Source organism: Kogia breviceps, chromosome 2 (genome assembly GCF_026419965.1).
Source record: "Kogia breviceps isolate mKogBre1 chromosome 2, mKogBre1 haplotype 1, whole genome shotgun sequence".
Taxonomy (NCBI): domain Eukaryota; kingdom Metazoa; phylum Chordata; class Mammalia; order Artiodactyla; family Physeteridae; genus Kogia; species Kogia breviceps.
The window spans coordinates 14,076,471-14,098,057 of record NC_081311.1 but is presented as its reverse complement, the minus strand read 5'-3'; the positions used below and the strand labels follow the sequence as shown (position 1 = coordinate 14,098,057).

At 51.7% G+C, this 21,587-nt stretch overlaps 1 protein-coding gene across 8 annotated transcripts in view; it reads right to left on the bottom strand.

Annotated features, from left to right (window-relative positions):
• Positions 1-329: 329 nt before the first annotated feature.
• HSPA12A (heat shock protein family A (Hsp70) member 12A) overlaps positions 330-21,587 on the bottom strand; it is a 165,434-nt gene continuing 144,176 nt past the window's right edge. For 5 of the 8 annotated variants that reach the window (XM_067024572.1, XM_067024569.1, XM_067024571.1 and 2 more), the window contains 7 exons: positions 20,046-20,162; positions 11,895-12,066; positions 8,227-8,313; positions 7,335-7,439; positions 6,349-6,607; positions 5,550-5,653; positions 330-4,610 (listed from right to left, as the gene is read on the bottom strand). In XM_067024572.1, the coding sequence (XP_066880673.1) occupies positions 3,973-4,610; positions 5,550-5,653; positions 6,349-6,607; positions 7,335-7,439; positions 8,227-8,313; positions 11,895-12,066; positions 20,046-20,162 (1,482 nt within the window). In that variant the 3' untranslated portion in view covers positions 330-3,972. The remainder of the gene's footprint in view (positions 4,611-5,549; positions 5,654-6,348; positions 6,608-7,334; positions 7,440-8,226; positions 8,314-11,894; positions 12,067-20,045; positions 20,163-21,587) is intronic. The other 3 variants (XR_010838820.1, XR_010838822.1, XR_010838821.1) reach the window with 1 other exon arrangement.

The window sequence follows — 21,587 nt, the reverse complement described above, 5'->3', positions numbered from 1 at the left end:
GTCCTTGGCCTTCTGCTTTTTTTTTTTTAATGACCTTCATTTGCGAGCAGTGGAGTTACCAGCTGTCACTGTGGCTTATCTGCCTTCTGTCTGGCAAGGTTGCTTTCTTTGGCTTAAAGGGAAAAGGGGTTCATGGATGTCAATGGAGGCTCGGTTCCACAGTGCACAGAGGAGCCAGTCTTATTGCAATGCAAGTTTAAAAAGCTTGCAACACCTAGGAAAAGACCTGAAAATCAATTTCCATCTGAGATGGGGTACAGGGGAAAGTCAGTAATGTATCTATAATTCCATTTACAAATTCAGAGTGCAAAAGAAAAGTGTGGGCCACGTGAGATCCAGAGTTTTGCTTTATTAGACATCCGTGAAGACAGTTTGCAGATACAGTCAAATTGTGAATTGCTGCCGAGTTCTGTGAAGTTTGAATTTATAGTGAACAAGACCCCAGTGGCTGTTATTTTAGAATATATTTCCATATTCCAAGCAGATAAGAGATATGATGTTATGGCCAACAACTTTTATACTAGTCATCCACTTCAGCCATTTCCCAGCATAAATATGCAGCTTAATCACAGCTATTTCATCTCCACAATGTGTGACTCGATCTTCAGCTAATAATGCATTTTGACTCCTGTTTATATAGGTGCATGCGATTCTTTGCCACCCTGGCAATTAACCAGACCTGGACTCTAAAAGCTAAACTTGATCTAAATAACATTCTAGGGGGTAGGGCAGTCTCTGTAATCTGGATTCATCTTAGCCATCGGTCTGCAGAAACACTTGTATGTTTCCTCGTTCCTCTCTTGTCCATCTAACATTCTTGTCTGACATTCAACATTTATTAATGCCTGCTGTGTACAGAAAGGGAAGTTACAAAGGAAACCCTTTGACAGTTCTGCTTCCAAGAAACTTGAACCTCAGATAATATGCCAGGGACAACTGAGTAATGGGTTAAGACAACGGGCCTTTTAGAAACTTTCTAAGATTAGAAAATGTGTCCAAGTGTACCTATCCAGTGCTCTTACTCTAGAACATTACTGTGGGGGAGGAGGGGAGAAGGGGTGGATTTGAGGATTCCCTCTAAGAAGTCTGACTATCAGGGCTGCATCTCTGGGGCAGAAGAAAATGCAGCAAAAGCATCACCCCCTCTCCATCATCTTTTTGCCAACATCGCAAATTTCAACCATTTCATTTAAGAGAAATCGTAGACAAGGAGACATCCTTAAGGCAAGATGGGAAAGGCCTTACTTTAGTCAAGAAAAGGACTTGACTCTATTACTCACACTTAGACTTAATCCAGTAGAAAAGCTGGATTTGTGTACCACCTGATTCCTTCCTTTGATTCTGGTGTCCTGAAAACATCACACTTTGCCTTCAGAGTGACTGCTTCGCCCCACAAGGAGCCGCTGACAGCCCTGCAGGGACACAGAGCTTTCGGCGGTTTCCCTGCACAGTCACATGGCTTACAGAACAAGAAGGTCCCGCTCTCAAAGACAGTTCAGGAGAATCGATACATTATTATGCACCTTTAAATATAAACTGTGAACCTTTGGGAAGGATGTGTGTGTAGAAAGGTCTGATGGAGGTGTCAATCCAGCCGGTCTATTTCGCAGAGGATTCTCACCCTATAGGCACCTCTGTCTGTTGCTCAGCCTGCACACGCAGTCCATAGCTTAGCATCAGTACAAATCAATGTCTAGTAAGCACAATTCAGAAATGAAACCACGGAAACTTAAAGGCAGCAATGTCGTCAACAAAATTCAAAGAGCATTTTCCCTTTTTTTTTTTTTTAACAAGAGCACATTGTAGAAATCAAGATTCTGTACAATTTTCTAATATTATATGTACATAAAATTATATTACTTATAACTAAATGGAAAAGTCTTGTTTGTAGAGTATGGCTGGCAACACCAAAGAAAGACCCATATAGCATTTAGCTTTTGAAGCCGAGCAGGCAGCAGAAGCCTAGAGCACACATTTGTGTCTCGATGCAAAACCCCGCTACTAAGTATGTGACTAGCATTCTCTAGTTCTGTGGTTTGTTAGTGTCTCACATTCTAGTAGGGAATTCTGCAGCAAGCGATGTGGAAAAGAAGACACTTAGAATGAAGTTGGAAATGCTACTTAAAATCTGCATATGATAATGGACTGTGATAATGGCTTTGTGAATCCAAGTTGCATTCAAAGTTAGTGGCTGAGTCAGCCATCCTCCCCTCGTTCACTATGCATGCCTCCGGTGATTTAAAATCGAATTAACTCCAGCAGGTGGAAAAGACAGCTTTGAACAGATGACACGGGCTGAGTCGGGTTCTTGATTTTTCTCCCCAGTTGGCTCCTGAATGTTGAAGACTGGCTTTGCAAGTGGGGAAGGATGGAGGGCGGCACACACACCAGTTGGTTCCTCAGCGCCATTCTTAGGCTGCCTTTCTTCCAATCCTTCTCCTCCCCAGGCCCTTCCGGTGAAGGTTAAGAGTGCCCTCCCCAAGCCAGCTGGAGCTCCAGCTCCCCCCCTGCCCCCCCCCCTCCCCCCGCTCACAAGAGGGCAACGTGTGGGATTGTGGGCCTTCACTTGCAGACTCACTCCCTAAGGGAACCCAACTGGAAGCTGCAGGCTCTGGTCTGGGCCCCAGCTTTCCCAAACCCTAAAGTTAGGAGTTTTCAAATGCCAATTGAACCACAGTCCCCTGTGGCCTTTACTAAAAATTGCAGATTCTGGTTCCCCTCTCCAAGACTTGAGTTCCTAAAAGGGATAGAATCCAGGAACCTGTTTTTCAGAAGCACCCAGGCAGTTCTTGCACGGGAGATGCACAGATCTGCTTTGAAAGAACCCAGCTTCATTCACTAAGTACAGATCTCTGAGTGCCTTTAGATAGAATCTTCAGTTCTAGTTTTAAAACGGAAGATTTTAACAAAACATTTTGTTAAACAGATTCTCTGCCCATGTATCACCGATGTATTCTTTTCAAAATGTGGAAATAAATGGCCAAATCTCTTAGGGAGATGAGGGCAAGCAGGGAGGAGAGAGTTAGTTTAAAATACGTGCGCCCGTCAAGGGGAGGGGCTGCTCCGGACTCCCGGGCTTGCTGATGTGAACAAGGCAAACTGCAACTTCATTTTCTCACACAGAATCCTACTAAGGTTAACTCAAATTACTCATGAATTCAGAAATCAGGATTTGACCTCTGGGGAGTTCTATCACAGCATATAATTTGGGATCTGTCACTAGCTCAATATCCATTTCCCTCGAAGCAAATTTTTACCTGCTGAAAAGCTGAGGTGTCAGCTCTCCCACTCACAAATCCTAGTGGATTAGCTGAAGCTCCAGTTATTCTTCACTAAACCTTTTTGGAATTTAAATGATGAGAACCTAAAATAGCACCCAGTGTAGGCCGTCTTCTCCCACCAGCTAAAAACCCTCCAAGTTCCCAGTGAATCATCACTTTTAGTCACACCATGATGAAAAGAAATTAACTGCAGATGGATGGCATTTTATATCGACTGCCATCCAAAATACGTAAAAAAGAAAAGTCTCAAGAGAGATGAAGAATCTCCTCCTGGCTCCAAGATCTTATTTCAAATCTGGAAGGATCGCGACAGGGCATCCTAAGTTCTACATAAGGGAGATCTCTTCGACCCAAGCCCGATCACTGCTGCAGAAATCTACTGATTCCCTTGTGGGGCGGTGGTGGGGGGGGGGGGGGGTTTCACCACTTCGTACCTGCGAACACTAGCTGCTTTTCCGCGATCCTCAAATTCCTTATTTCCTAACCTCCATCTTCACTGCCAACAGTTTTTCTGACTCCAGTGTGCCTTCAAATACCCCTAATTATTTCTAGCCCTGGCTGTTCTCACCTTCCCTGCTGAAATTCAGACGGGTGATGGCTAAGGGTCAAGGGCAGGGAAAGAACAGTCAGGGTTGAGGTCAGCAGATGCAGGTGAGCTGAGTCCGAGGGGACAGGCGGCGGGGAGGGCCGGTTAGTAATTTAAGAAGTCGATCCCAACCTTGACACTCTTGGAGGTGGCTATATCAACGGCCGTGGCCTTGATCTCGGTGTCCCCGAACTGCATGAGGGTCTGGATCTCCCTGCGGGTGGGCACGGCAGTGCCGCCGGCCCCCGTGAGATCGAGGCGCAGCGTGCCGCACTTCTTCACCCCGGGGTCGGTGATGAAGCTCACGTCGTCGAGCTCAGAGCTATAGATGTTGATGACGATGACCAGCTGGGAGGGCTTGGCCGGGGTGTAGCTGCGCTTGACCAGCTCGCCCAGGGCCACGGACTGGTCAGCGGAGATGAACTTGTCGAAGACGTCGGTGCACCAGCGAGTGCCGTCCTTCACCAGCAGCTTCTCGGGCGGGTGCTTGCCCTCCACGTAGCGGTTCAGCACCCCAACCCCGTAGGTGAGCGGGGACCGGCGCACCTTGATGACGGCGGGGTCCAGGCCGAAGAGGACAGCGCCCTTAAGGATGGTGAGGCCCACGTCCTGGGGGATGATGATACGGCACTTGTCGCTGAAGGCCGCCTGCACCGCCTGCTGTAGGAGGGGCGCCTCGGCGAAGCCGCCCACCAGGAAGAGGAACTTGACCGTGGACACCTCCGGCTTCTGAAACAGGTCCCCTGAGGGGGAAGAGGAAGGGACAGAGACCTGTCACCAGAAGCCAGGGGGGATTGGGTGGCCTGAGGATGTGGAGAACGGACAAAGCCGCTTGGGCCAGCTGGAGGACAGGCTTAGTCTGACCTTGTTGGACGGAATATGTTTGTAGAGACAGTCTTTTAAAGAAAGGAGGGGTTTGTACATCAATACGCTCAGGAATAAAAACCAAAGCTCCTGCTGAGTAGAAACCCATGTTAACAGCTAGACAGTGATCAGTTTGTGTAGTTCCTTGTTACACATAAATGAATACCCCTTGCCCTCTCCAAACCTGCGGTTCTGTTAAGGCAGGCTGTTCTCTATATTATTCTTTGGTTTTCATAACATTCCCATCCCACCTCTAGGAGTTCTGACTGTGGAGGTACAGGGTGGGAAGAGTGTGGAGGGCCTGGATACTGAAAGAGGCCCCTGGTGAGTCTACTCTGTGTCCCTGGGCGAGGGCCCCCGAGGGAGCAGGTTAACTGCTCGGCCAGATTCTGTTTGCTCTCTTGTGGGAGACCTTTCTTTGGTTTACACAACAGTCCCTCCTCCCTAGCAGAGGTTGTGGTTTCTAATTTGTCCTGATACAGCAAAGACCATCCATTCCCTAAGGCCTGTCACTCGATGATAATATTGCTTTAGATCTCCCAGCTCTCTGACTTCTGAAGCCAAATGGAAGCCCAAGTGAGAACAGGCTCTGGGCTGCTTTGCAGTACCTGAGGTGAGGGATCCACAGCCAGTGCCCAGCAACCGCCCTCATGCGTGCCCAGGCCCTGCCCGCTCCTGCTGGGGCCCTGGCCTGCGGCTCCAAGACCCAGGCCCCCTGCCCTCCTGACTTCACACATACTGGTTGGTGATACTGGAAACATCAGTCTCCATTCTTGGCTCTGCCTCACTGAGTGCCCGAGCCCTGGCTGATCACTTACGGAGATGCTCAATGATGCTATCAATGGTCGGCTTAAAAAGGGCATTCATGGCATCTGGACTCATCCTCAGCATCCCCTGCGAGGACCACTTCACAAAATCCACGCTGTGGAGGCATGACAGAGAGAGAATGAGCGGTGAGTGTATAAAGGATACCCAGGCTAACCTGCATAGTCGAAGCCCTGGTAGAATGGTGGTCACATCCAACGGGGCCAAAGGGGGCTTGAAAGTCCAAAGAACCCTTAGAAATACACTAACCCACCAGGACCTAGACCCTTAGGAGCTTCAAAGCTAAGGCATAACCTCTTTTGTTTCTCTTTGCTTTTGCCTGTGGCCAACATTCCCCTGAGACAGTGGAAACCAAAGTCTAGTGCAGGAGGCAGGGTGATAAAGAATTCAACAAATATTTACCGAGCACCTCCTACCTATGCATCAGGTTCTGTTGTAGACACTGGGGATAAAGCAGGGCCCCAAACAGACAAACTTCCCTGATTTCATACAGCTTATCTTTTTAGTGCGTAATCATAGCTGACACAGAGATGGTGTATTTTCCAGGTCTCAGGGCATTGTGCTGAGCGTATATGAATACACTTCATCCTCACAACAACCCTTTAAGGTAAGTGGAATTATCGTGCCCATTTTCCAGGTGAAAAAACTAAGGAACAGAAACGTTGAGTCACTTGCCCAAGGTCACACAGCAAGTGTGTAGGATTGGAACTCAGCGTCCACACCACCTTCCTCCTCGCCATGAACACAATCTACCCCCTAGACTGTCCTGAGCCAAACATGAGCCCAGCTCACTTGCTCTTCCTCAAGGCGTGCTCCACGCTGTGCCCACGGAACTTCTTGTAGTAGTCAATGAAGGAGAAGGGCAGGGTGATGTTCAGCGGGTTAGTTCGGTCCGGGGCAGCTGCCCTTTTGCGAGACTCAAATGCAATCATTAAGTCAACCCAGGCCGCAGGACGCTTGATTTTGAATTGCTCAATAAAATCCTCTCCGAATATTTTACACAGAAGCTTTTCAAATTCATAATCTACTCCTAAAGATCCATAGGCTCCACCTGAGTCAAGAACAAAATGGGAGACCACTAGGTTAAAAACGGTCAGAAATGGAATCCGGTGTCGGAGAAGCAGCCTACCCTGGGTTCTGGGTTCTGTTCAAAGACAGCAGCACAGACTTGGACCCACTTAGCCAGCAGACCGCAGCTCTGCGTTTTTACTTACACTTTAAAACCCTGAGGTTCTTCTCATTCCACGTGGAGAAACTTTCCTACAGAAATCACTCGTCAACAATCTGTTTAAAATCAATTACATTTTAAATAAAATCAATACATTTAACTAACTAGGGGCATCATGGTATTCCCACCAAAGAAATCCAAGGACAGTGTCTGGAAAACCAGCAGACTTCACTTAGTCCCTGTGATCTACTAGTTACTCATCCCTGCCCCCGCCACCAAGAAGAAGAGAATGTTCTTTGGTTTGATGATCTTGATCCAAGACCAGGCATCGTGGGACCTCCCTAGAAAGTTTCACCAGATCACAGGTGACAATCACGGCGAGGATCTGAAACAGGCTCACTTTATGCCCAAACCCAAGTTATGGTGGTTTGTGTTTTACAGGCCATTTAACTGCATTTTGCTCTCTGGTCTCCCGCATCTGTATCCTCTACTGCCTGTAATTCCACATGCTGGTGGCACTGAAAGAATGAGACACTGAGAGAAATCTGAAATGGGTAAAACAGCTCAGGTATGAGAAAATTAGCCATTTTTCTCATTTTCTCAGGCTTACCTGTTGCTTTGTACAGTTCTTTAAGGTGTCCCTCCGGTAACCGTATCTGATGGACTGTCAGGTCTACGGTGCCACCGCCACTGTCCACTACCACATACTTGTCACCTGGTACAAAAACAGCCAACCTGTATATAGACCACTTGTCCATCATGTCCTGGAACAAGCTGGCAGGATGACTTGGTGTACGCAGCTAAGCGCCATCAACACTCGTTAGTACAACAGTTTTGCTAATTAGCCACACAGTGAGTTACTCATGACTAAAGAGATGAGACAGTGTGTGCCCAGAAGTGCCGGTTAGCATGGATGATGAACCCAGATGAGTGAGTCTTTAGGACTAAAGCGTTCGGGTCATGCGCTGCTGCATACCTGGCACGTGTAGACCACTTCCTGCCAAGTTAATACCACCATCAAATGACCTGCTGTTTAGCGCAAGACTCACTCTGGAACTGGTGAGTTCCAATTCCTACTTTTCTTCTGAAGAACCTATATGGTTTTAGAACATGCAAAATTACAGCTCCAAAAAGAGCTCCCTTGGGCTTCCCTGGTGGCGCAGTGATTGAGAGTCCGCCTGCCGATGCAGGGGACACGGGTTCGTGCCCCGGCCCGGGAGGATCCCACATGCCGCCGAGCGGCTGGGCCCGTGAGCCATGGCAGCTGGGCCTGCACGTCCGGAGCCTGTGCTCCGCAATGGGAGAGGCCACAACAGTGAGAGGCCTGCGTACCGCAAAAAAAAAAGAGCTCTCCCTGGGCGAGTGGTCTGTAAAACCAACTGATTTGGAACATTTTCCAAAAGTACAAAAGGAACAAATAGAAATGCATTTTTGCCAGCAGTCCACACACACACATACACACACACAATCCAGCAGGGGTAAAGGACGTTTAAGGATGCTACCTTCCTCCAGCTCGGACCAGATTTCTCCTATGACATTCTCCACCAAAAAGGTTCGACTCTGCCGATTACGTCGTGTGTGTTCCTTAGCTAGTGGCCAACAGAAAGAAAATAACGATGGGTAAGAAAACATGAAAGAGCTGGAAGTCAGCTGCAATCAGTGGAGGTAAAAGAGCATGGGAGGTTTAGGAACAGAACATTTGGTGATACTTGATCAAAATGATTACATAAATACAACATAGGGAATGACAAAGTCAGCTCTTCCAGAGCAAGTAGCTATTTCCACCAGCCTTCATCTATTCATCTGCCTGGCAGCTTTGGCCAGTGCCCTGCTGAAAAGCTTACCCTGATGAGATTCCCTTCCTCCAGGGACACTTTCAGGGGAATGCGAATAAAATAGGCCAATTTCCTGGCTTTGCTGCCCCAGTGAGGAGGCAGTCTGCCAAGCAGCCTTCAGTGCGCTTGGTTAAATAATTTCACATCAAGCAGCTTTGTCTGATACAAGGAATGCGGGGTATGTTTTCCTAATCTGGATCCTGGCTAAACGGCCAGGAGCCCTTTCCAGACCCCGTTGAAGTCGACATGCTCTTCAGCCACAAGGTGGCGCTTCAGCCACAAGGTGGCACGGCTGAACCTAGAAAAGTCGGCGCCGCCTGTTTCCTGCACTCCGCGGGACAACCTGGGGGTGGCTCGGGGTACCCAGTGGCTGTGACTCGCATGGGTTATTTCCTCTCCCGCAGGCCTCCTGCCAGCCCCGTGAGGCGGACAAGCACAAATCATATCGCCCTGTGTTCAGACGAGGAAACCAGGTCAGGGAGGTCAAGGGACTTGCAGTTCCCACGACTCCGTCTTGCAGCCTGAAATTAACCCTCAGAGCACGGACCCCCTCTGCCTTTGAGATTTAACGATTTAGAGTGAAGTCTGAAAAAGCAGAATCAGAATACGAGTGTGAAGAGGTGGGAAAGGTGCTGTGAGAGGGGGCCTGGGAAGCAGCAGAGCACAGGCACGATGGGAATTCGGGCAAATCACTTAAGGTCTCTCACAGACAGTGCAGGGACCAGCCGTCTGATTTATCCTCAGCACCCACTGTGACACCAGGCACACAGCAGGTGATAAGGAAGGCAAAGCACCAAGTATGAGACTGGGAACCCAGCAAATGATCACTACGATGAACACTTCAGAGCGAGCCTGGTTTTACAGACGAAGTCTCCGTCCGCCACTCGGCTGTCCCATCCCACAAGTGTCCTCCCGACCAACTTTTTAGCCCCTAAAGCCCTACACGTCCATCTGTTGCTGGTTATCCAAGAAAGAACCCTTGACCCTCCAGCCTCCTTCAGCAAGGAGCACAGTGTTTGCAAAACATCTTCTCTGGGGATTAGAATGGCAGACATCGGGCCAGCCCTAAGTTCCTCAGGCTCTGGTTTACAGCGGAGGCCGCCCCACCCCCCACCCCACCCCCGATTAGGGATCTCCAAACTCAGGGCTTCTCTGCTGTTCCCCACACCAGCTCCAGATGAACTTATATTGCACACCTTGTAGTGGGCATTGGTTTTCTAAAACAATCTAGATGACAAACGAAATGGTATTCATAAAAAACGGCCTAGTGAGGCTAATAAAACATGTTCTGAGCTTCAAAAAATTATCTCATTTTTCGGGCAAATTAAGCCCAAGATTGTGAAAAATGCAGCCTTTTCTCATCTCATTAAGTCTCTTTGGAATAAAATAATACCGACAGCAAACCCTGCAGTGCTGGGGGCAGAGTGCCAGCTCTGGTCTCCTCAGTGGTGGCCACTGGGTGTCCATCAGGGAGAAGCATCAGAGGACAGAAAACAGCCAGGGGGTCTCAGGGTATTAATGCCATCCTGGGTATCCCAGATTAAGTGCTCTGCCAGGCCTCTGCACATAGCAAGCACCCCGTCCTTCCGGGAGACGGGTTCCCACCGTAAAGCAAGGTTGAGACAGAACCCCTGTCTCACTGCCCCTCTGAGGGATGGTGGCCAACAATTTGAGGATTTCAAAGACCAAAGACACCCCCTCTGAGCACAGGAAACAGTAAATCCCACAGGGCACAGGACACAGACACAGGGCAGCGTGAGGGTAGGTAGGATATGTTAAAGGAAGGGAACCAAAAACTGAGCTCTCGGGGAAGGCAGGCATTCAAAAAAGTGTCCCCCTCAAATGTGAACGTTATACTTAAGAAGTGTCAAGGAATGCTGTGTTGAATTAGCTAATTCTGACATGAGCTGCTGTTTATGAACAACTGCGTAAGAATCAGCATATGAAATATAGAGCCCACTCAGTCACTCCTCTTTTTTCCAGTTACAACAATGAAGAAGGAAATTTAAATAACGAGATTATCCTGGGTACTTAGAACACGAATGCATTGGATTTAGTTAGCAGTCAGGCCAGCCTTGGCATGCTGGGGAGGCCAAGCATTGTGAGAAAAAGGCAAATCAAGCCCTCAGACTTAGAGGGAAGCCTGCTTCCATTCATTCTGGGTGAATCAGATCCAGAGTGCAAACACATGGCCCCAGCGGGCTGAGGCAGCAGCCTGGGGACAAGCGAACTTCTCGCCACTGTCTCGAGGCTGAGGCTCACAGATGCCTCCATCCTGGGTTAAAAATGCAGAGCAGTGGCTGCCGGGGCAGAGTCACCCTGTGAAGAGGAAGAGAAGCCTGCCTGGGCAGGAACGTGTGCCTGCGAAGCGTGAGCCTGGGCCCCAGCACCCCGGGTAGTAAAGAGACCGGCGTTGGGAAGAGGACCAAGTAAAGCTTGGGACCAACCGGTGACCGTCCTCACTGATGGCATCCCTCTCCTCCTGGGCCTGGGCCTTGCAGGGCAGGCTGGAGATGGGCTTGGGCGATGGGGGGGGTTTCTGTCCTCGGAGCCCTCACCCGGGCACAGAGCTCAGAGCCGGGGCGCACAGAGCCACCTCCCCAGCTCCCATCAGCTTCCATGCTCACTCACGTGGCTCTGAGTGATCCAGGGTGTCTGCAGACTCCGTGGCCCTGGACAGACCTACGGAGCCCTGCATTCCAGGGAAAACAGAGTCCGGAGGCACAAGATCGTGAGCAACTTGCATATAGTGAACATTAAAGAGAAAAAGGCCCTTAAAATGCCAGTCCTGCGTGTCCATGGGCGGTGCTACTTCCTACAGCTAAATGAGCATCAGCCCCTCAGGAAAAGTCAGCCCTTTCCACCTCTAGTTTCAACTCTCGCCAGGTTTATAGTTAAGACACACAATGAGCTCATCACACACGAAGCGGCCCCAATGAGTGAGTCAGCAATAAATCAACAATCTTAATGGAGGAATTAATAACAAGCAAGTGGGATGAGATTCAGAATCAGTTAATAGAGAGGAGAGATTAAACGCCCAGTAAAATGCAAGGCTGAGAGCTGCTCTCAGGCCACCCTTGGGTTCTTGGAGAGAAGTGCCCTCCCCTAAGGTACTTGGGGTGGGTGATGAACTAGGGCAACCACTGCTGAGTTTACGGGGGTCCTTGGAGGGGCCAGGTAGGGGGGCTGAGCACAGAGATACTTAAGGGCCAACCTCCAGAAGCATCTTGATTTCTCACGACCACACTGAGTGCCTTTAAAACTCCAAGGCACAGAAACATGCAGGGGGCTAGAGGGAAGAGAGCGGGGAGGGGGAGAGAGAGAGCAGGAGGTACCCTGTGCAAACCCAGCTCCTACTGTGTCCCTGGAGCTGTACCCATTGACCGTGGCCTTGCCGCTCAGCTCGATCATCTGGTGCAACCGCAGCTTCCGGCAGTAGATGGAGGCTGCCTCGGGCTCCAAGGCAATGATGAGCTGCTCCGAGTTCTCGGGGGAAGCCAGGCCTGCCTGGAAGACAGAAGGCAAGGCTGGCACCCAGGCTCCCTGGCCAGGACCCCTCCAAGGACACCCACACCTTGGGCTGACGCCCCGCAAGGAAGGGACACTCACACTCTTGTTTGTTTGGGAAATTCCCTCCACAGGCCTCTCCAGAGCCTAAAATCGGGGGTGATCAAGTGCTGGTCCCCAAGCCAGGTACCCAAACGTCACAGAGTGGGGAAAGAAACTGTACAAGCGCCCTTGGGAAATTCCAGGCTCTGTGAGCCTCAGGGCCTCCTGCATTGGGGGCCTGCTTGGCCCAGAACTGAGAAGCACAATGGGTCAAAGGACCGAAAACTTTGAAAACCACCACGGGATGGTCAAGGCCGATGGTCTGTCTCCGGTTCCGGGACTACATGGTCTGACCGAATCGTAGCAAACCCCAATCTTTGGTGGCCTAGGAAACAGAAGGGCCATCACGGGGGCTCAGCTATGCAGGCGTCTGATTCTGTCGTGTGGGAATCTGACCTGTTATCTCCAGAGCACCAGGGGAGCTCCAGGAGAAAGCCCCCCCCCTAGAATCCCACAGAGCCCCCAATTCCTAGAGTGCAGGGGGAAAGGCCACTGACAGTGATCTTATTCAAAGCCTCTATCGCTTTCCCAGCAGAAACGCTTCTGCCCCGTGACGTCTGGCTTGCCCCAGTCCCAGCCCCTCCAGGCCTCACGAAGGGCGGCCGGGGGGCTCCGGGCCCAGCCTTTCGAGGGTGCTCAGGGACACAGCCCGGCTTGGCCTCCCACCGCCTTGACCCGGAGCACGAGATCGAGCTTGCTTGTTGAAGCTGCGCAAGCTCACGGCTTTCCTTGGTCGCCAGCACAATGGGAAATAAGAACTAGCTCCTTCTATCCCCACTGTGTTTGCTGTCTTTGCTGCCATTTCCGAGGAAACCCGGGACGCGCCCTTGTGTGGCACCCACTTTGGAGAAGGCTCCCAGGTCTCCCCAGGCCCCGGGAGGTTTAGTGGACTCACGTCGTCAACCAGGGACAAAGGTCTGCCTAGGTGGGGAAGAGCTGGCCTAGAGTCCCAGGCAGGGGTGGAAGGAGCTTAGGAGGGTCAATTACTGGGCAGGGAGGGGAGGGAAGGAGTTCAGGTTAGAAATTAGAAATGTCTTTCGTCCAACCCCTTCACTTTATGAAGAAAGAAACCAAGGCTCGGAGAGGTAGGGCAACCAACTGTCCCGGGTTCCACGGGGCACGGGCCTTTCCGTCTAAAACCGGGACAGCCTTAGGCTCCAGGGTATCCAAGAGAAGTGGCAGAGCGGCCCGGGCCCAGGTCTTGAGCCTTGCAGACCAGCTCTTTGATTGGTTCTCAGCTCTCCTGCTCTTAGTAACTCCAGGTACTGGGGTAGGGCCCAGGCCTCTGTACGTTGACAAAACCCGTGGGTGCCCCTAAAACTCCTCCTGAACTGGTTTGAAGGTACGCTCTCTACTCATTTACTCGGCCACAGTACAGCCTAGACCTGCTGTCATTCCCTAATAACCACACCCCAAACGAACCGGTTAATTATGCCTTAATGAGATACCATCAGCCGGCAGGTGACTGAAAATCTCCACTTTGCCGAAACCACGAATGCCTCACAAGGGCAGGACCGGTCTGGACTGAATTACAAAACCAGATGGAACCGCACACGCCTACACCCTCCGCCAGGAACCCGCCTCCTTCCTGCCTTGTACCCTTGTCTGAGGCCGACTACATGGGCAGCATCTGTGCCCATCAGCAGGGTCCCCAGGTCAAAGAGGCCAGGTCTGCCCTTAGCTTGCACGGGTCAATAGGTTAGCGACACAGATGCGGGACAAGATTTCCCCATCCAAGGGGATAAAGGTGCCCCCTCCCCCAGCCTCACTTTCTCATAGGGTCTCCTTAGACACCCTCAGCACAAAGGCAGACAAAAGTTAAAATGCCTGATGATATAGGACATGGGTTACACGTGTCAGGCGCCATCAGGAACAGTGAAACCTCTGAACCTTTATCCCCAGGATCCCAGAAGAAATCCAAAGTGACACCAGGAGGAGCCCCGTCTACAGAACAGCACTCGTGGACTGGTTCTTCTATCCTCATGGGTTTGTACATAAAGCCAAGGCCCTCCGAGAACAGAAGCTCACAGGTCCAGCTCCCACAACATGGGCTGAGGAAGCAGAGACGCGTTACAAAGCAACAGTGGGCCCTGGATGTACAGGCCTCTCCTCCGAAGTTCAGGATGGAGGATGAACTTGGAGGAGGCTAGGGAGGGCAGAGCAGAGTGGTGCCCAGGACTCAGGGTGGAGGAAAGGCACAAGCTCTACCCAGTCCAAAGGCACATTCCTGTCATTGTGTCCCACTGGGACGTCAACCAGCCAGGCGGCTCCCATGTGGCTAGTGAGAGCAACAGGGGCGTGGGCCCAGCGGGAATGCGAACGGCAGGGGACAAAGGAGAGCAGAAAACAGACGGCCTTTTTACTCCCCTCCAGGCCTACCCAGAAATTCTGAGCACGATCTCTAACTTAGATGTGAAATATCTACGTGGAAAATCACATCAAGAGGTCCAGGGCTTCCCTGGTGGCGCAGTGGTTGAGAGTCCGCCTGCCGATGCAGGGGACACGGGTTCGTGCCCCGGTCCGGGAAGATCCCACGTGCCGCGGAGCGGCTGGGCCCGTGAGCCATGGCCGCAGAGCCTGTGCTCCGCAACAGGAGAGGCCACTACAGTGAGAGGCCCGTATACCGCAAAAAAAAAAAAAAAAAAAAAAAAAGAGGTCCAGAGGAGTGAAGAGCCTGGAGTAAAAGGTTACATTTTACTCCAGGCTCTTCACTCAAGGGCATCCGAGGGTACCTGGTGTGTGAATGAGACCACCCCCCCCACCGGATGCTCCCACATCCTGAAGATGTGAAAGACAAGCAGGCTGACCTGAATCTGCCCCAAACAGCGTGGGCTGCACCCCTCAGGGGGCCTTTCACCTGTCCCTCCCCAGTTGGGCAGGCCTCAGCTCCACAGCGAAAGCTTTGACCCATGTCCATGGGGAGTTCCCCACAGTACCCTGCTCGGGAGGCAGACAGAAGCAGAGGTGAAGAGGACCCCAAACCAGAGGGGAGGGGAAAGGCAAGGTCAGTGGGGGCCCCGGCAGTGCCTGGGAGACCCAGGACCAAGTAAGCACACTCCTTGGCTTAAGTCAGCCCCCCTGTCCACTGCCCAGTGAGAGTGAGGGCCCGTGTCCCTACCAGCAAACTCTCATGGAGGCCACAGGGAGAGGTGAGGGGGAGGCAAAGGGAGGTAGCTGCCTCTGCACAGATTCCCAGTCTCCAGGAGGCTTCCCAGAGCTGCTGGTGGGCTCCAAGAGAAGGAGGAAATGCGAAAGTCTCTGCCAGACTCTCAGAAACCCAGATGTCTTTACCTCTGAGAGAAGGATCCAGTGCCCTGAAATGTAAGCTTTGTTTCCGCATGAATACACTTGCCATCCTTCTCAGCAGCAGCCCTCTGTCCTGGCAGCTGGCAGGAGACCTGGGGGTCTTTTCCTGGGATCAGGCCAGGGTCAGCCGGGGCAGGAGAGCTCTCTCTCCGCTTTCAATAATTCTGCCTCTGGAGCTGATATCTCAAGGCCACTGTTCCGTTCCAATGTGAGCTCTCCCTCTGTTCGGCTCCCGGCCCAGCACCTAGCATTTTCTGCCCCTGACTATAGATCCATGAGGACCTGTCTAGCCTCTCCTGCAAGATGGTACATTTTCTAAGGGTAGCAGTCAGGTCTTCTTGCCCCGGAGCACACAGTAGGTGCTCAGAGGGCAGCTGCCGAATGAATGGATCCCCCATCCCTCCAGCCAGCCTTTATTCTGCAATTTCTGGCCCTTCTCGTGAGAGCATTTCAAACATGACCTGAGGATTCTGCAATCAGAAAGCGTCTGAACAAGGAGGTTGCTACCCCATTTGACGTCTCCACGAATCTGGGCCAGCAAGAGCTCCGTCGTCGTAGTTTTTAGCGCTCTGCTTCCCGGTCACAAGCTCCACCTGAAAGGAGCGGGTGGGTGAGAAGACCGCACCCCAGGGAGGCCGAGGACGTGGGCAGTTATCACCTCGACCACTGCTCCTTGGCCCTGCAGTCAGCCAGGAAAATCCGCCAGGGGCTGTGTCCACAGCTGAGAAAAACAGCCAGACCAGCGGAGTGCTCAGCTGGCCTGGTGTCAAACTGCAAAGAGCTACAGATGCACGGCTTCTGAGTGTCACGGGGTTGGGTTTCTTTCCCGATGTGATTATTTTTCACTGCAGTTTGTTCAGAAAGGGTGGCAAATGCAAGCTGCAACTCCGTGTTAGAGGAGACCATCGTACGTTGGGGAACATCATTTATTTAACAGGTTTCTGGAACCTACTAGAGTTACACATTTTAGGCAAAATGCCTCTAGAAATACACTGGACTACCTCTTATGCATGATGTGCTCAGGATGCAGCGGAACTATCGCCTCATTCTGGGTCTTTTCTGAGGGCCTCAGAAGAGGCATCAGCTTTTCTTTCTGCCACCATCTTTTCACTGACTGCTCTTAAAGGGTCTAAAGCTGTCCCGAGGCTGTGGACTGTAAAAGATGGAGATTTAACCCACTTTCTCAACCATCACTTGACATAAGACGAGTTTGGGAAGTTTCACAGATGAAACTGTCCCCACGTCAAGTGCTGGGCAGCCCTCTCTCGCGGTGCATCTCAATCCTCCAAGCGCAGGCCCCAGGCCCACCCCCTGCAGGCCTGCTTCTCCACGGGAGACGCTGCCCAGAGATTCGCCTCCTGGCTCTGGTCCAGGCCTCTTCCCCCTCCCCCAGGCCGGTGGAGGATGACGTTCAGCCTCCATGTGACTGTGCCATGAGCTTGGGCTCGGGAGGCCTCCCGTGAGCCCGGAAGGAGGGGCTCCATTTGCCACAGGCAAGCGGGGTGGACAGACCAGTTTCCCAGCTGCTCTGACGGAGAACCATCCCACCTCCTCATCCTTCCTGTTCATCTGTCAGAAACCAGGCCGACAGGCAGCACTTCAGGTGGCACGGCTGGTGGTCACTCTCGGATTTCAGAAGCTGGGCGGGCCAAGAACTGTGTTTTTTTTTTTGCTCAGGTTCTGTATTTATCAGGTTTCTCCAGAGAAACAGAGCCAGTAGGATGTATGTATATGTAGAAAGAGATTTATTATAAGGAATTGGCTCACACGATTATGGAGACTGTCAAATCCCAAGACCTCAGGCCGGCAAGCTGGACGACCAGGAGGGCGGATGGTATAATTCCCTTGCCGGCAGGCTCAAGACCCAGGAGGAGCCGATATATTTCAGGTGGAGTCCAAAGGCAGGGGGAAAACAATGTTCCAGTCTGAAGGCAGGCAGGCAGGAGGAATTCCCTCTTATTTTATCCAGAAAGGTTCAGCCTTTTGTTCTAGTCAGGCCCTCCACTGATTGAATGAGACCCACCCACCTTAGGGAGGGCAATCTGCTCTATTCGATCCATTTAAATGTTAATCTCATCCTAAAACACACTCACAGCAACACTCAGAATGATGTCTGAGCAAATATCTGGGGTCCCTAGGCCCGGTCAGGTTGACACATAAGAGTAACCATCACAGGTATGCATCTTTCTTACTCTGCATAATACATGGGAGGTGAGGAGGGAGAGTTGGGGAGATGCTAATTTTGGAGAGTGGCAAGCTCCATTTCCAGCTTGTCACGAAGACTCTCGCAGAAGACGGGCTAAAGAGGGTGCCCCCGATATGCCGCCTGCCCTTGCCAGAAGTACAGATGGCTTCAATGAACCACTTGGATGCAAGTGATTTGAGAGCAGGGCTCCTCTCCTGTGACTCGAGCACCTACCACAGTCCTGGCACAGGAGGCCCCCAGCACAGGCTGTTTAATGAATAAATGGATGAGTGAACAAAGAATGAATGAATGGTACCTGCCATCTTAAAATCCATCCGGTGACTGTAAACTGAACACAAGTATCAAATCAGAGCTACAAAGGGCCAAACATTAAGCTGCACAGACACTGTCCTGGACAAACGTTACCCGGCATGGAGAGGACAGGCCAATCCACAGCGTGTCTCTGGGCCTCAGGAAGCAAATTCCCCCATCCCCTCCATCCACGCTGGTCACCTGGGCCCTGCCCAGGAGCTGCTGGCACTCCTACTGCCTGAGGTGCCAAAGCCCAGAGGAGGCCGCACCCGCCTCAGCCTGGTTTGCCCCTTGGCCTCCCCATTGTAAAGGGCCTCTCCCCACACGGGCCCCACCCTCTCAGAGAGGCAGTCCTTGAAGAGCCCACCCAGGGCTCCATGAGCCCCGACAAATCTACAAGTCACCGCACCTCTTTCTTTTTCAGGCTAAAAATGAGAACTGTCCCCTTTTCGGGTCACATGTTTGCAGCTGAAGTCTTCCCATGGGCTGGAAAATGAAAGTCAGAACCATGATTCTTGAGTATCCTTCCTGGGAAAACTCAGGATCCCGGGCTGTGTCTTAGCAGACAGCCACGTCCCCCTGTCCCGTCTTTGGGTCTTTGGACTCTGCCTGAAAGCTGACACCAAGGAAAAGCTCCCTGATGCCCAGGGCTCCCATGGACAGTGAAACTGCATCTGTGTCTCTTCCTTTTTAAAGAAGTCGCCTCCTTCTGGAACTTCCACCTTCTCCCTTCATCCCTATACAAACAAATCTATTTTTGGCAAAACACAAAGACTGAGCCAGATTCTCAGGCTGAACAGAGGAAGGGGAAAGCCGAGGGGCCAGCCTGGGGCGGGGAAGGGAAGGAAGGGAATGGGAGAGTACGGGGGCGGGTGGGGGTGGAACACTGCCCTTCCTTGAACTCTACCTGCCGCCTGGAGTAAAGCCTCAAGCGTCCAGGACAATTCATGACGCCAAGAAGCCTGGAGCCGTTTGACTGTGTTCAGAGATCGGCGTTGATTAGATGGGTGTTTCGAAAGGAAAGGTTTATATTTATACATGTGGCCACAGACTCAACATCAAAGGTGTGTCTCCAGGGCGAGATGGCTCTCTCCTGAGAGGGGTGGCAGGGGACATCTATGACCTTTGTGACTTTCCCCAGCCCACTCAGGTTGAAGGCTCTGAAAACTGATTCTCAGCACAGACCTGACCCAGGCCCCAGGGTCGGCTTTCATTTCTCAACCCAGGGGACTAAGTACAACAGGGGCCAGCTCTGTCCCCGGGACCAGAACAGCAGGTCAGTATGGCCTGCCATGCTTGCCATGAAGTCAGACACTCATGGAAGCCCCATCGTGGTACAGGTTGTCCACGAACAACGTGAGGGTTGGAGGCCACAAGGGTTTTGGCACCAGTGGTGCCCCCTGCATCCACGAGGGATGGGCTGGCCGTCGACGCCGGAATGCTCTGTCTCCACGGCGCCATGTTGACTGGCGCGCTCCCTAACTGTACCGCTGCCCTCACCCGGCTGTGGGTGTCCTCCACCAGGAAGGTCCGGCAGCCCTCTCCCCTGTCTGGGGCGCCCGTACGTGCCGTGCTCCTGTGTTGCTCCTAAGATGAACCGTGCAGAGGACAATCATACTTCCTTTATTTCCCAGCTGCATATGTGCAGCTTTCAGCCTCCACCAGGCTGGTGTGCCTGGTCCATGGCCACTGGCCTTGTCTTTATTTCTTCCTTGTTCAAATATTCTTGTTCCCCAAGCCTTTTCCTTGAGGGTCTCCCTTCCATTCACCCACAGAGAAATACCTCTGAACCTCAGTTTGCAATCCTAGCCCCAAGGAACCTACAGGGGCAACAAGACCCGGAAATGAATAAAGTCAGAAGGAAAACAGAGCCCAGCCCCTCCCCTTGTCCGTCTGACCCCCGCTGCTCCCCCAGGAGGAAGCTGAGGAACGGGAAGGCTCCTGGCCCCCTGCCTGTGGGAGACCCCTCGCTGCCTCCCCAAGGAGGCCTGTGAATGCTGGGGGACCCTGGAGTGGGGTGACAGCCACTGTCGGGTGCATCTTGGGCCCTGCCCTCCCTGAGCCCCGCACTTACCTGGTAGGCAGCTTGTCTCATGAACTGCTTGGCGGGCTGTTTCCAGATGGCAGGCACTGTAATAACCCATCTGACATCAGAGTTCTCGAACTCTGAACCTGTCTGATCGCTCAGCTCCTAAAGCCAAGGAAAATGCAGCAGGTCAAGCGGACAGAGCCGGTCCTCCTGTGGCTTCGCTGAAAATCCAGGCTTCCTGACCGTGAACTCTCGGGGCATCTATTCCGCGGCCCCCCGAACTTGTCAGCGTCAGGAACAGGAGTCTGTTTTGTGAATATACAGCAAACAGGGAGCTCCCAGCTCCTTCCACTCCCTGGATGTGGCTGCAGGTGGGAGATGGGCAGATCTGAGGCCTTTGGCCACTTCCTAGTCATGTGACTTAGGGTAAGTGACAACCTCTCGGGCCTCAGCTTCCTTATCTGTGCAGTAGGGATAATAATAAGCTCGTACAGTTATTGGGAGGATAATTTCCTGAGAGCTACACTTCCTGACGGCTTGCTCCAGTGTCAACCTTGTTAAGCCCTTTCCATACCTCAGCCGCATTAATCCGCTTGAGAATCCTGTTAGGAAGAGATTAGCACTGCCCCTCTTCTGCAGGTTGGCAAACTAAGGCTACTAGATTCGTTCGGTATCTTCGTGATGATTGCCCAGCTAGAAAGCAGCAGAGCCAAAGTTTGGACCCAGACGCAGGTCTATCTTGACGTGAAAGGCCAAGGTCTTAACTGAATTGTTACTTCTGGCCTCGTATCTGAGCAGTGCCTGGCCCACCGGAAAGCTGAACGACTGGGAGCATCTGTTATCCGAGTTCTCACTGTCACCCACCTTACTGCAGGCCCAGCACATCAGCGGAGTTTTCCTGGCAGGATGGGAAGGGTAGGAACAACATGACCTAAGCAAGAACCGTGCTGCCCTTGACTTTCAGTTAACGTAAAATCTATCTACGAAACAGAAACAGGCTCACAGACATAGAGCTCAGACGTGGTTGCCAAGGCTGGAGGGAGGGGGAGGTGGGGGAGGGAGAGGGATGGACTGGGAGTTTGGGTTGGTAAATGCAAACTATCGCATTTCGAATGGATAAACCACAAGGTCCTACTGTATATGCAATCTCCTGGGATAAACTATAAAGGAAAAGAATATTTTGAAAAAAGAATGTCTATATGCGTATAGCTGAGTCACTTTGCTGTATACCAGAGATGGGCACGACATTGTAAATCAACTCTTCTTCAAAAAAAAGAAAATCAGTGGGACCCATGTGGATAAACAGGATGGGTGGAAGTATCAGAGGTTTCCACCAGGCCCAGGTAGACAAAATATGTCTCTAGAATAGCTCTCAGACTCAGTATTCCCACCAGTAAAATGGGGAGAATAACACTACAGCGTTACTGGCAAGATTAAACGAGAACACACAGGGAACATCCGGCCCAGAGAAGACCTCTGATGGATGCTCAGTCCTCCCTTCTCCTCCCCTCCTGTTGCCACATTCACCAGACAAATCTGCAATCAAACCTAAACACACACTAATGTGCTTCTGCATCAAAGTCCGCT